Source organism: Hippoglossus stenolepis, chromosome 15 (genome assembly GCF_022539355.2).
Source record: "Hippoglossus stenolepis isolate QCI-W04-F060 chromosome 15, HSTE1.2, whole genome shotgun sequence".
Classification (NCBI taxonomy): domain Eukaryota; kingdom Metazoa; phylum Chordata; class Actinopteri; order Pleuronectiformes; family Pleuronectidae; genus Hippoglossus; species Hippoglossus stenolepis.
Window position 1 is genome coordinate 15,651,488 of NC_061497.1, and position 15,056 is coordinate 15,666,543.

At 40.3% G+C, this 15,056-nt stretch overlaps 2 protein-coding genes across 2 annotated transcripts; one reads left to right on the top strand and one right to left on the bottom strand.

Moving 5' to 3' along the window:
• Window positions 1-2,453: 2,453 nt before the first annotated feature.
• Window positions 2,454-9,460, bottom strand: LOC118121881 (ras-related protein Rab-38). The gene is made up of 5 exons (XM_047343581.1): window positions 9,348-9,460; window positions 7,675-7,877; window positions 6,633-6,763; window positions 4,818-4,955; window positions 2,454-3,111 (listed from the first exon to the last, which is right to left on the bottom strand). Exons 1-5 carry the CDS (start codon window positions 9,458-9,460, stop codon window positions 2,950-2,952), a joined length of 747 nt encoding a protein of 248 aa, XP_047199537.1. The 3' UTR covers window positions 2,454-2,949.
• Window positions 9,356-14,742, top strand: LOC118121879 (ras-related protein Rab-39B). The gene is made up of 4 exons (XM_035178101.2): window positions 9,356-9,677; window positions 10,565-10,798; window positions 10,999-11,269; window positions 11,681-14,742. Exons 2-4 carry the CDS (start codon window positions 10,584-10,586, stop codon window positions 11,834-11,836), a joined length of 642 nt encoding a protein of 213 aa, XP_035033992.2. The 5' UTR covers window positions 9,356-9,677; window positions 10,565-10,583; the 3' UTR covers window positions 11,837-14,742.
• The last annotated feature ends 314 nt before the right edge of the window (window positions 14,743-15,056 follow it).

The window sequence follows — 15,056 nt, forward strand, 5'->3', positions numbered from 1 at the left end:
ATTTAAAGAATATTGAAATGCAGATTTTTTGAAATGACGACAATTGTCCTGAGGTCGAAGTTTGAAACGTTTGAAATAAAGTCGAAATGTCGAGAATTTAGCCAAATGTCGAGCATAAAGTCAAAATTTCAAGAATAAAGGTGAAATGTTGAGAAAAAGAATGAAACGTTGAGAATAAAGTCGAAATGTCAAACATATATTTGAAATGTTGAGATTAAAGTCAAACTAAATCAGAAGATGATATTTTTTGGCATTTCAAATATTATTTTTAAATGTCGACATTAAAGTCAGAATGCCATGAATAACATCGAAAAGTTGTGAAAAATAAATTGAAATGTCAAATTCTTTTAATTAAATATCAAAAATATAGTCGAAATGTCAAGAATTAGATCAAAATGTCGAGAATAAAGTCAAAAATGATTATCTCAGCATTTCTACTTCATTCTCAAAATGTAAAATGGTAAAAAAAAAAATACCTTTACTCATTTTGATTCTCACAATGATCGATTATAGCACAGACAAAATGGGAATGTGCCCAGGGCCCCAGAGACAATAGGGGCCCCTTGGCCTTAAGATTTATTTGATTGCATCACAAAATTCCCATGAGTGTGAATGACCACATATTTTACAAATATACAGATATATGTACTTTGAATATGTATGGTGCAGTGTTATATAACCACACATGCATTTTTATTGCATGGCGTCTGGATCCGCAGAGAACGCCGTTTCCAATGTGTTGCATTACAAGGCCGGGCTATTACACATCAAAGGGAGCGAAATAAAACATAAAGCAGATGCCTAATTTGAAAACATGGAATATGAAATGACACTCGAGGCCGACTCCACAAAGGCTGTGCTGTGGTCTCTGAGCGCCACAGATCAGGTTCTTGACTGGAAATGAAAAAGGAAGACGACGCCTCATACCGAGAAAACATTCAACAGTTTATCAGGTTTGCTGTAAAGTCATTTTAACAATGTTTACTTTCATTTTGGAATTTAGAGGACGACCACTGAGTGAAACCCATACAATGCTATATCATGAGAGGACTGAGCAGCGCTGGGTGAACCAAGAGACTTGGTGAAGGGCTTGATACTTCATCAGGGCTGTTCTAATTAAAGGAATTCTCAATTTGCTAATAGCGTTTAGCTTTTATCAGCTAATTATGTTGTTAATTTAATGGACATATCTGCTAAATTGCTTCTCCTCCGTTATCTCCACATGTTTGTTTCCGACTGTAAAGGAGTCCTGTGAGTTTTCTTCCTCTGCAGCGTGCAAAAACAGATTTTCCAGCCCATCAGTTTATGATCAGCGTGAATGAAAATGTCTTCACATATTTACAGGCCAGTTGTTAATGCACAGGATGCATGCTCTTTACTCAGGTGGTACAATACGTCTGTGATCTTCAGCAGATCGATACTATGACCTTTGTGGCGACAGACTGGGGGGCTAGTTAACTTTCTGAGTCCACACATAGTCCCCAAGTCATTAGACAACATACTTTTGCCCAAACCCTGCTGGGTTAATACCCAGAGGAACCGGTTAAGCCAAGATTAGGAACACGCCAAATAATTCAAAGCACGAGGGGAGCAAATATGCAAACTGGGGCACAGACTCAGAAGAGGAAGGGAGCACGGATTGGAAAAAATGTGTCAAGGCAAATTTGAAGCCCTGATTATGTCTCTTTGTGATCATGCTGCGTCACTTCGGGGGACGTTTTATCTGTCTGTTGTCGTTTTTTGCGTCTTTGTTTGTCATTTCTTATTCATCTTATGTAATTGTTGGGGAATCAATCACTTCATACAGACGTTTTGATATTAACAGTTATCTATCATCTTTTCCCTCAGGTAGAAGGCAATGATATTTCATGTTTGGGGGCTGCGCTGGGCCATGTGCTCCTCTCTGGATCATTTTACTTACTTGTGTAGACTGATGAGCAAAAAAAGGGGCATTGAGTTTTATCAATTTATAAATTAAGCTATAACGTAATGAATGTTCAAAAGGTAAAGGTAATAAAATCAGTGCAAGATGGCAGCGTTCATATCCAGAATATTTTGGCTTCATTTCTGGATAGCGGGTGTCGTCCGTCTTTACAAATTCAGCTTCTCATGACATCATCACTGCTGAAGTTATGATTAAACTGGTGAAAACATCTCAGGTGTTTGCTGAGTACAACCCTCACACTTTGATCTGTGTGTTTTAGTCCAGATAAACCCCACTCTACATGGTCAGACTTGTAGTTATGTCCTTGTTCGTGATTTTAAAGATTTAATTTCTCTCACCCTGACTTGATAAAGATGGCATTAAGGTGGGCTGAGGTAAAGGTCAAAGAAAACAAGAAGGCTGAATATTTCTGTGTGCACACCACAGATCAAAATGTCAAAATGTGGATTTTTCTTTTTTGTCCAAGTTATGTAAGAGCTACAGAAACAACATCACCGGGAGCTGTCACTTCAGCCAAATGTCAGAGTTGCAGTGTCAGATATGGTCAAAGCAAGAAAAGAAGGATGCGGAAACTGAGCATATCAAACACAATGTGTACTAGAATTTATTCTACCAATGTAGTGATTTATTAAACATTAGGATATATAGCCTATTTATAATATTATATAAATATAAATAAAATAAGACTCTGTAAAATTCTGTGGTGGAAAAGGAAGGCAAACAAATTGTTTTTTTTTTCCATGGCTGTGAAATATATGTTTTGGTTTATGACAAAAAATATAAAGAATATAAAGTTGAGTATTTCCAATAGTTCCAACACAATATTAAATAACAACACATTTTTTAGAATATTTTGGAAAAAATGTCAGTAATTTCTTCAACACCCATTCTTTTGTGTGACAGATAACACATTGGCTTGCAGAGTGAACACAGTCCCTGAGCTGAACCCATCTCTGTGGCCGTGGCCTCACAGCTGTTAACTCCTTGGTTTGGGCGGAAACTCGTCACCATTTCGAACAGGACGAGCATTTGAGGTGATCCTTTGTGGCGTTGGCGTATCCGGACAGGACGAGAGAGCCGGGGTCTCGCTCTATCATCGTACTCTCCTCAATGTCCAGGATGTGCTTGATCAAGCAGCGGGCCGCCTCCTCGATGTTTGTGTTTTCCTGTGACAGGAAAAAAAAAAACACATGTAAAAAGATCATGTACTTTTTTGCTACTATAGTGGGCAACTAAATTGAGCTCATCAGTCCAGTGTTTTAGTCCAAACTGTTGCCTCTACACTCTACACTCTCCACTCGCTTTAATTCAGGAACACAGACCCCAAATGATTTAAAGGATTTGCAATTATAAATGTATTTACCAGAAGCACATCATGTCTTCTGAAAAAAGTCCCATTATCCACAAGCTCCTGGTCATTTTAGACCAAGTGAAGCTGTTGCACCAATGATTTATTGCTTCAGAATCATATATTCTAAGAGGATCATTGAGTTATTTCCTTTTCCAAAAGTATTTTAGCTTTAACACCAGAACATCAGAGAATTGATGGTTTATCTTAGTTTCTTATCTTAGCATTACAGGATTTCTCTGCTCTATGAGAATCCAAAAACGTTCACACGTACTGTAGCTCCGATAATAAAACTGTTCTTTTTTTCTGTGGTTATTTTTGGTCATTTCTTCTTTCTTTTTTTCATTTGGACACTGCCCACAAAACTAATTAGAAGCCGGGATGTCACACACTGTTCTGTATGCTAATCTGTCTGACCTGTGTGCTGAGCTCTCTCATGTTCACCAACCAACGCTGCCGTCTCTGACTTGCACTCTGGTGCGTAACTCATTAGACAGGTCCCACACGAGAGGGAAAGAAACGGAGGAATAATTCACACCAGACTGCAGAAGCTCCTCTAGTTCTCAAATAGTGTTCTCTTGCTTTTAGTGTCAGCAGTGAAAAACCCCACAGGCAAGTGTTTTAGTCCACAAAACACTTTAGGAGTCTCAGGGGTAAACAGTGTTAGAGCAGAATCCAATACAAGTGAAGTCAATGGTGACCAAAGCTTCAGACGTAATAAAACAACAGAAAAAACATAACATGCCTCCATACTGCTCGTGTGGTGTCATCCAAGTGTCCGCAAGCACCGACGTTCATATCCGACTCGAAACGAGGTCATTTACATCGTGTTTTTAGCCTTAAAGTCCACTGATATCTTCTGAGGAGGTGCGTTTAGGGACCATCGGACATGCTAACGTCCGCCAGCTTAGCCACTTCTGGTGGACTTTTAGGGCTTAGTGGTGAGTAGATAATGAGTGAATTTTCCTTTCTGGGTGAACTATCCCTTTTAGGCACTTAACATAATAAGGTCGAGCCCGTACAATATTAAAGAGAAACCCAACAAATCTATTATATCAAAGTCAATGCAAAATACCACTATGGCATTGATTTAACTCTGAATTTCTTTCCCTTGGGATTTGACTTTTTGGAACAAGTCAAAACACCTGGACAGAAATTCAGCTGCAGTAACTGACACCTGTTCCCTCTCCCCTCAGTAACTACCTCCTTGGTCACACATCTCCCCTCTCCCCTCAGTAACTACCTCCTTGGTCACACATCTCCCCTCTCCCTCAGTAACTGCCTCCTACGTCCCACATCTCCCCTCAGTAACTACCTCCTTGGTCACACATCTCCCCTCAGTAACTACCTTCTATGTCTCCCCTCTCCCCTCAGTAACTACCTCCTTGGTCACACATCTCCCCTCTCCCTTCAGTAACTACCTTCTACGTCTCCCCTCTCCCCTCAGTAACTACCTCCTTGGTCACACATCTCCCCTCTCCCCTCAGTAACTGCCTCCTACGTCCCACGTCTCCCCTCTTGTACCTTTGCAGAGGTCTCGAACCAGCTGACGAAGCCATTTTCCCTGCAGAAGGAGTCGAGTTTGGGCTGCTGGGAACCCAGCTGGTCGGACTTGTTGGCCAGGAGCACAGCGGGAACTGGCCTCCCATTGTTTAGAGTCACCTTATGAAAGAAGAGAGATGGGTTACGTGATGGTTGTGGAAAAGTGCAACTTCCTTACAGGCCAAAGGTTTAACCATTAAATGTATGTAAATGACCCTTGTCTTATCTATCTTTACTTGAAGGGATTTGTGTCATTGTACGCTTAGAAAATGAAATAAATAATTGTTTGACTTATTCAACAGGAACATTGGTCCCTAATTGTGCTGAATTTCCAGTTTCAGAAAGGTAAACCTTCAGTAACTTGGAGGCAGCACGCAGAGCCAAGATGTGAAATCAACATTGACGTGTTATTTGCTTTCGCTGCAGCTATAGCAACACCGCCATGAGAGCTACAGTGATTCACAGAGGTGAACTATATTCCTCTAAATTCTTAATATGAATCATAAATAACTAGAGTTGCATTCAGTAGAGTGCATGCCTCTGCCAAGGCCAAACAAACCAACACAAGAGACACAGTGAAATTATAACCTCCTCTGCAAACACTTCTCAATCTTAATAAAAAACTTCAGGTCATCCAAATTACCAATAAATAAATAAACAAAATAAGAATCAAAAATAGATTTAGTTGGCACAGCATTAACATCTCTCTTTTCAGAAACAGAGGAATTGTTCATCAATCTGTACCAGATCCCCCTCAGCATTACCAAAAGTACTATAATTGTCATATTTGTACTTAAATTTTTCCCTCTGTACAATATACAATCAGAAATTCGGAAATTCTGACGACATATGATACTTTCACCATTTAGTGACAGTATTAAGAGATATACAAATCACTGTAGTAAAATATGGATCCTACGTCTGTGTTGCATGTGGCTAGATTTTCATTTGTCGAATAACCGCTCGTCTAAACTTGTGCTTTATGAAAGTATTGTTTATCGCAAACGGAAATGATGATTTTAAACACATTGGAATCCAGGAATTAAGCAAAACTAATTCTCTTTCATTTTTCCAAGGTTTGTATGAGGGGAGGCTCAGATTTGAGCCTTTTCCCAATTCAAGGGCTGCATCCTTCGATGGCTGCATTTGAAGATTGATTGCATCACATCTATAGTCTGTCCCTTTTCAAAGGCTCCTTCAAACGTGGCAGAGAAATCTGGCCTTCAATTCCAGAGCAACAAAAGATCCAACAAGTGGAACCCCTTTCAGTCCATCCAGGATTCATTGTGATGACAAAGGTAACAAGCTATGTATGAAAGTGCAGCCGGCAAGGGGCGGACAAGCTGGTGACACAAATAGAAAATCGTCCAAATCTGCCGTCTCATTTCGGTTCTGAATTTGCAGTCTACTAAGACGGAGGAGTAAATGAAGATGTGGCCTTTGTAGACTGAGTCCTTGGGATGCAGCCCGTGAATGGGACTAAACTGTAAAGTGGATGATGCATCACCAACTGCTTTCAATGCCAGTGCTTGAAGAAAAACATTTCTACTGTGCTTTCCTTTTCAGTAGAACTAAATCTTATACAACCATGAACATTATGCTTACTTTGAACATAACCTTGACATGAATTGTTGTAGTGTGTGGTCGTGGCCCAGCATGTGCAGGTATGTTCATTATGGTTTTTATTTACACCTTTAAAAAAGGTGCAGAGAGACAGGGAGAGTTTGAGTCTCTCTGCCAGATGTGGACCACCGGTGGGTCGACTTCTTTGTGGAGCTCACGGAGCTGTGATCTGACCTTTGAGTCCAGGTCGTCTTTCCACTTCAGCACAGCTTCGAACGTAGAGGCCCTCGATACGTCAAACACCACAAGTGCTCCCACCGCCTCCCGGTAATAGACACGAGTCATGTTCCCGTACCGCTCCTGTCCTGGGAGGCATCACACACACACACACACACACACACACACACACACACACACACACACACACACACACACACACACACACAAGTAATGCTGGATGTGAAGCTACCTTAAAGTTCAGGAAAATGGAATCAACTCACAACACGTTCATTACTGACAGGTATAAGAGTAGGTGTGTGTGTGTGTATATTCTACATTAGTCGCTGTCATGTGAGTGATATTATGACCATGGGGTCAATTGAGTCACGGCCAGCCACAAGATCTACATTCCTCAACTAGACACGAAAATGACAGGGAGGGACCAGTGCACGAGTCCACTGTCACACTCTTTCACTGGGAGTTCACGTCGCTCACTTCATCTTCTCACATTTAGCTTGTGTTAGAGGCTCAATTCCATTTATCCTGTACTGTTTCCAGATGCTGAGGTGATTGCACTGGAAATCACTTTCAAGACAACACAACTTTCAGGGAATTGCATGATAAACTGAGACATCTACCGGCACTGTCCAGTTAGTACTTATGTTATTAAGTTACATGTGCTTCCTCTCCTAAAAAGGCTCTTAAACCCATATAGAAGTAGCTTTTACATCTGACCTGTTTTAAAAGCTGCTGAAGCACAAACACACCCACACATGTGTTTGCACAGCTGTCCTTTATGACTTTGCATTGACTTTCATTCATTGTGGACACCCTAACCAAAACCTTATTTCTAACCTTAACCATGACTAATTCAGGCCTACGCCTAACTTTAGCCAGGACCTCAGAAATGAGGTTTAGCCTCATTAGGATCAAGCTTGAGGTCAGTGTTTATGCTGGAAATGAGTACACACACACACACACACACACACACACACACACACACACAGTTGTAACAGTCACCTGATGTGTAATAAACCTGTGACAAAGTGTGACCGACCTGCTATGTCCCACAGCTGCAGCCGGATCACTGTGTCGTGGTCCCACTGCAGCACCTTCAGGGCGAAGTCCACCCCGATGGTGGCTCTGTAGTGCTGGGAGAAGATCTGATGGACGTACCGCTTGATGATGGACGTCTTCCCGACCCCCAGGTCCCCAATGACCAACACTTTGAACAACAGCTCCTGCTGCATGGCTGCAGCCCTGCAGGAAGAACAGCCTCCTCAGTATAATGAAGAAAACTTAGTTACTGAGTCCAAAAAAACACGACTGAACTAGTTAAAGTAAAGTCCTTGAAAGTAGAAAAATATTATAAATAGGACATTTCCTTTCTTCTAAAATATAATGCAGTGATCTCTGAAGTCCTCCTCTCTTCTCAGTCTGAAGCAGTTCACTCTGCAAGCAACTTCAATACAGCTGTTCATAGCAGCTGGTGCGTTCAAGTACTCATCGTAAACAAGAGATTCAGGCAGAAAGATGTTCTCAGGACCTATACCACAAACAGTTACAGTCCAGTATTCAAAAATGAACTAAAGTAAAAATATTCTTTATGTTAAATTTACTACCCTGTTGTATATCACACAATGACACAATTATTACATATACATTGATGTGTAATCAGTATTTAACTATCAAATTTGTTGGAGGCTGCGCTTATCAAACCATTAACTTTAAATATGGTTGGAATTAGATTATAATAGTTTGGTTACCAGTTAATGATCAAGGATGAAGCATATTCTTATTACAAATAAAAAAATATAAAATTAGAACACACTACGATCTGCAACCTGTGGAAAATACATGAAAAGCATTGAAATATCAATAAGCATTAAATCACAAATTATTCAAAGGCCAATGAAAATAAAATATTAAAATCACATAAAATTATTTGAAATTCGTCATCTCTAATGTCTAAACTTTAAATACTAAGGCTAAAACAAAATATCATATTGTAATCTTCATATCTTTTCCAGCACTGATTCGACTGCTCTATTAGGCCTTAAATATTTTTTTCACCATTGGGTTGCCATTTAATCACAAACGTATTTCAAATAATTGTATGTTTAGATCCATAAAAGCTGTCAAGTTGTGACTTTTAATTTCTTTTATTTGACCGACCCCTGACTGTAATTCAGAGTGAATGTAATACACCAAAAGGTGTCAGTTTTTTGTAGCCTATATTAGTGCACAGCACTGTATGTTTTTTCTTTTATGAATGTTGGATGAACTTTAAGACATTAACACTAATATCAACATTAATTTTCATTTTCAAACATTTCAATTCAATGTTATTTCTATGGGACCAAATCACAACATATGTTCACCAAGGTTCTTTAAGGTCGAGCAATACAATAGTATACAGTAGATATTCTTAAGAGAATTTTTTTTAATTAAAATCTAAAGTTGTTTGTCAAATAATAATGTAAAATAGAATGAGTATTTTTTTTTACTGCATTTACATTTGTTTTTATCCTTTTATCTAGAATTCATTGTTTGTTTCTTTAAAGTTTGAGGTTAGAGGAGCTTGGTTGTTGCCTGCTACTGGTTAAATAAAGCTAAGAACAAAATATTTTTTTTAAATGACAGCAACAAAGAAAACTGTCTGTCATCTCACGCATCAAAACTAAACCCATGTTCATGTGTTTTTGTTCCCACAGTCAGTGAAGGCCTCACTGTGAGCTCTGCTGATGCTGCTGCGCCTCTGTGTGTACAGTTACGGTAATGGTGCTGATGAGGGCGAGGGGGAGATGTGTGATGCTGCTGTTTGTGTCCTGCTGCCATTTCATCAGCACATCTTCACGGACACAGCAGCCGCTCTGCTTCCTTTAACCATCACCACCACACAGCCGGACGATTCCACCTTAAAATACTGACGACAGACGAGAGGGACGTTTATAAATATGATGTAATTTATGAAGCAGCCAGTCCGGACCATCATCTCCTGAAAACACAACCATCGCTATGGGTTTTGTTTTTTACACATACTGAGCCGATAACTTTAAGGTAAGTCATCACCTGCTGTTTTTATTATTATGAATTATTCAAGTAAATAATAAACTCATAAACTGACATTAGACTAACAGGGCAGGGCCCCATGATTTGCTGTAAACTTATATGTTGTTATGGCTGCAGCTGGAGGCCTTCTGTGAATCTCATATCGAACCACTTTTCTACCTTCAGGGCCTCATTTGCTTTTTAGCAACCTGTCTGCGAGCCACCTGGGGGATGACTGTGGCAGTGTGTTTACTGAGTAGTAGAGGAGTGGCCTCCCTCCTCCTCCCGTCCGTCCCCTCAGATTAGATCACTACTGTGAATCACATGCACACGGCTGAGATGAGCTGAGCCTGTTATTCTCTTCCTGTGATAATCTCAGTATCATAACATGTGGTCAACACAGTCTGTGGATTAACTGCACATTGATCTGTGAGTCATCCGAAAAAGAAAACGGGGATTAAACACATCCCTTTTTCCTTGTTGCTTTAACTCTGAGTAGAAGCTTTAAAGTGAGTTAAATCAGAGCTGATTTAATTCATATGTTTCAATTTTCTATACTTTTTGGTCTTATAATAATGTTTGACTGTGTCACAATCATTACTTTAATATTTAACAATGACATGGACACATGGTTTCCTGCTGTTTCATGTACGTAAAAAGACCTACAAATAAAACAGTATATTTTTTCACAGCTTAATATTGTGACAAAGGGAAAACTGCAGTTAAAGGTGAAGACCATGTTTACGTTGTATATTTCCTCAAGGCCATTTCTGCAGTGATTTTTTTCTGAAAATCTGATCCTTTATATTATGGTAAACTTTACATCTATTCAACATTTTGATGCCCCAGTATGAAAAATATAGTAACTGAGTGATTCTTTCTGAATTTTGCTACAGATCTTATTTCCCATGAGACATGGAGACGATATGGCTTTATCAGTTTCGCCTGATCGTCATCGGAGACTCCACAGTCGGCAAGTCGTGTCTGATCCGTAGGTTCACCGAGGGCCGCTTCGCCCAGGTGTCAGACCCCACTGTGGGGGTGGACTTCTTCTCCCGGCTGGTGGAGATCGAGCCGGGCAAACGGATCAAACTTCAGATCTGGGACACTGCCGGACAGGAGAGGTTCAGGTAAAGATGAAACTCTAAACACTAAACTGCATCGTGACCTATAAACTAAACTCACATAGCTCTCTGCTGCTCTTCACCTTATTTATTTATTGGTAGTTGTTTTTTTCTTACAAAACTATCTATCTATCTATCCATAGTATCTATCTATCTATCTATCTATCTATCTATCTATCTATCTATTAATTCATTTATTCCTCCAGGTCTATCACCAGAGCCTACTACCGCAATTCAGTGGGTGGTCTCTTGCTCTTTGACATCACAAACCGCAGATCCTTCCAAAATGTCCACAGCTGGCTGGAGGAGGCTCAGAGCCACGTGCAGCCTCACAGCATCGTCTTCCTGCTGGTGGGTCACAAGTGTGACCTGGATGCCCAGCGTCAGGTCACCCGGCAGGAGGCGGAGAAGCTGGCAGCAGCCTTCGGGCTGTGCTACGTGGAGACGTCAGCGCGGGACGCCATCAACGTGGAGAAGGTGACACATGCACCTCTAACTCACCACTGGATCAGATGTCACAGGTTTTCTACACAAGAAAGAAGGAGATTTGTATTATTTGAATTCAATGCAACATAAACTAAAACAACTTTAACAGTCAAGGATAAAGGCCAAACAAATAGTTCTGTAGTGCAACAATCAACCATTTTAATCATCAGTGAATTAATCTGCTGATTATTCTCATTTAAATTCTCATTTAATTATTAGTTTAATGAAATATCAAAAAATATCAAAAGAAAAAAGTCATTTCAAAAATCTGCTTTAAAAACATATTTATATATTGGAAATGTTATCAATTCATTGTCTTGTCAATTGACTCCTCGTCTCAGCTCCACGTGTTTGTATTGATGAATTATCCAGGTGTCATTTTGCTTCTGGTCTTTACTTCAGGCCTTCGTGGATCTGACGAGGGACATCTTTGACCTGGTGCGGAGCGGGGACATCAAGATCCAGGACGGCTGGGAGGGCGTCAAGAGCGGCATCGTTCCCAACACCGTCCACTCCTCTGAGGAGGTCACCAAACGCAGCCGGCAGTGCCTCTGCTGATCTACCTGGCTGCAGCATGAGGGGGTGACGGGGGGGGGGTGAATACTTCATGTGGGCGGTGTCAACATGTTCCTTCTACACACAAGACATCGTTTTGACTGTCAGTGCCTGTTTGTGGCGAACGTGGGACCTTTTTTTGATCCTCCGAACAGGTGGAGAAGCACAGGAGACATCCTCCGCCCCCTCACTGATCTGTGTGCATATGTGTGTGTGTGTGTGTGTGGTGGGGGGGACATTACGTCACTTTTAAACCTTAAAATAGCAGCTTCAAAATGAGTTTGATGGTTCACTGACTTTTAAATATGGAGAATTGAGCCTCTTTCATTCTCACTCCTAATCTTGTCTGTTCCTGCTCTATGTAACTTTGGCGAGTGGGTACGACTTCCTGTGAGAAGCGTGGAACTGACTGATAGCTGCAGCTTTAATTACAGGAATCAGATACAGCAAGTTCAACAGTGAGCCTGAACTGTAGATTGGTTAAAAAGACATAAGGCTCGTTTATGCTCAATGTTAGGTACGTATACGGAAACGTAAAGAGCCTTCTCTCCGTAATCTGCGTTAATTTGGTCTGTATTTACGCGCGTCTTTTGAAAGTGTACGAAACAGACGACAGAGAAGTACCACCGGGAATCCTCAGGGGGGCAGTGCAGCCAATGGCTCAAGCAAGACGACTATAGGACACAAGGAGGACATTTCAGCAACAACTTTTTGAGGAGACACTTTGCGACACTACAGGCTGATGTTACTTCACCCGGTTATAAGGATAAACTTTACAAGTCAGCCGCTTTTCCCCGTTTCTGAAGAGGTACATTATCACAACCTCCTCCACTGTCGCCGTGTGTGTTTCCGTTAGATATTCTCTTGCCTTTGCGCTGCCCTCTAGTGGATATATTGCTTAATAACCATGCCAACGTAAAGCACATGTGGAATATGGGCTATGATGTTTACATCGTTTGTATCACGCGGCATAAAGGAGCCTTTGGACGTCATTAAAAACCAGCGTTCCTCCAATATTCAGTGAGGAAACTCAAAATATGAAGAATTCTGAACAGAGTTGGGTGGATTTGTTACAGCCGCAGCTCTTCTGGGTCAGGAAGACGGGGATCATGGGTAATATACACTGTTCACTTGTGTTTCAGTGCAGTGAGTAGGGCTACACATTCAGTGCTGCGCTCAACAGACTGACAGACTGACTTTTTTATCTTGAAAACCACTTCATAGCTCGGACACACCAGAATTAATCACCACTCATGGCTGCAGGGGGCGCTGTTGCTCAGAAGACGTACATAGTGTTGCTTTAACCCTCAGCTCTTACCGACACTTCAAGTCCACTTTCGTACAGAACACTCAGAACTTGTACAGGCTGTGTCCAGTGGGACAGAGGAGACAGGAAGAGATCTTCACCGATTGTGCTGCACTACAAATCCAAGTGGCTTAATGCGATAAGGAAAGTGAAATCAAATCGAACCAAAGTTTGAGATGTTGTCATGACTGTTTGTGTGAATGCTGGAGAACGAGTTTTCCACTGTGAGAATTGTTCTGTTCGCTGAAAAGGAATCGACACTGTAGCTGCTTATACTGATAACTACTGGACCACGGGGGAAGAATTTAGAGGTTAATACCAAATACATGTTGACTGGTCTGTGGTGGTGAGAACCATAGACTGTTTGTAAAGATGGACGACGCGTGTTCACCTCCTCTCACTATCCAGAAATGCAGCTAAAATATCCTGGATGCGAACGCCACCATCAGACTCTGAGCAGTGACGATCTAGAGATAGAACTTCAGTGTCAAGATTTCGCCGAGTCAGTCTCAACTGTCAATTACGATGTTTCACCCCATTTTTATTGCATTAAATAAATTCAAACCAAATTTACTGGAATGCTGAACACTTGACCAAAACATCAGTGTGATAAGAACTACCTAAAATCACACAAAAACATTTTTTTTTAAGTGAACTTTAACTTATTAATTTGGTACATGTCACATCTGCTAACATGGAGGAGGTGGGATTTATGACCTACCCTGCATCCACACACCAGAGAGCGATCGAGACACTTTAGCTTCACTTTTGGGGAGCACACACATATGTTGTCCGTCTTTATATAAAGTCTATGGTGAGAACAGGTACGGTATAATAACCTTAAAGCTTTTCGTATGGAAGCCCGGTGTGCTCGGTTAAAATGAACATAAAATACATTCATAAACATGAGAATAAATTGTGAATAATACAATAATAATAACAAAACATGTCTAATGGACTAATGAAGAAAAACTTAAGACTTAACTTTTATCCTGTGACAACATAAGAAGTGGCTTTATAAACAAATGAACTAACAATAGAAAGAAAACAGTTTTTGTTTGATTTATACAGTTTGCACAATATTATTCCTGTGACCCCACCTATATTTAATGAGTCTGAACACAACACTTTCTCTCTTATGCCTACAGTCCATTTATATAAAGTCAATGTGTCCATGTTTATAATCAGTGCATGTCTCCGTTTTAACTGAAATTTTCCAAAGACACAAAAGAATTTTTATTTTTGATATAATATAAATAACCATTTCACTCTAGGCAGAAAGAGCAGAAGGAACAATGTCCCTCCATCTGTTGCTTAGGGATGAGAAACACTTTGAAGTGGACAAGTCTTTCGAGTGCCTTTTGGAGGAACGATGCCAAAGCACACACACTTAACTTCCTGTCCACACATCCAAACATACAACTGTGTGTTAATCTTGTGAATATAAACTGAATGGAGGCAGGAAACGTGTGGAGATCACATCACACGACTGTAAATAATTGATCTAAAACCAAACCTGACAAAGTCGACTGTTCCATGTTGTTGTGACATCAAGTATCCTCAATAATTAACGTCTGGAAACATAAATATAAATTTGTGCAAACCTTGCTTCTTTTTTTTTAATCATTAAATTTACTTTGAGTTGGATAACTCAATAACTGTTGGTGTAATGCTGTTTGTAACCACTAGAGGGCGTCAGTGTGTCGTGAAAGAGGGGAGGGAGGGGAAAAGGGAAAATTCTTTCAACTAAACACAAATAAAAATATAGAAAATAAATTAGACATTACTTTTGAATAAAGTGGGAACCCAAATATTGACAGAATAAATAGAGAATGGGTCCTAATGCACAGTTTTTTTTTTTTAATTAAAGAAATTGGTTTTTTAAGCTTTATCGGATGAAAGTCTCGATTCTCAACA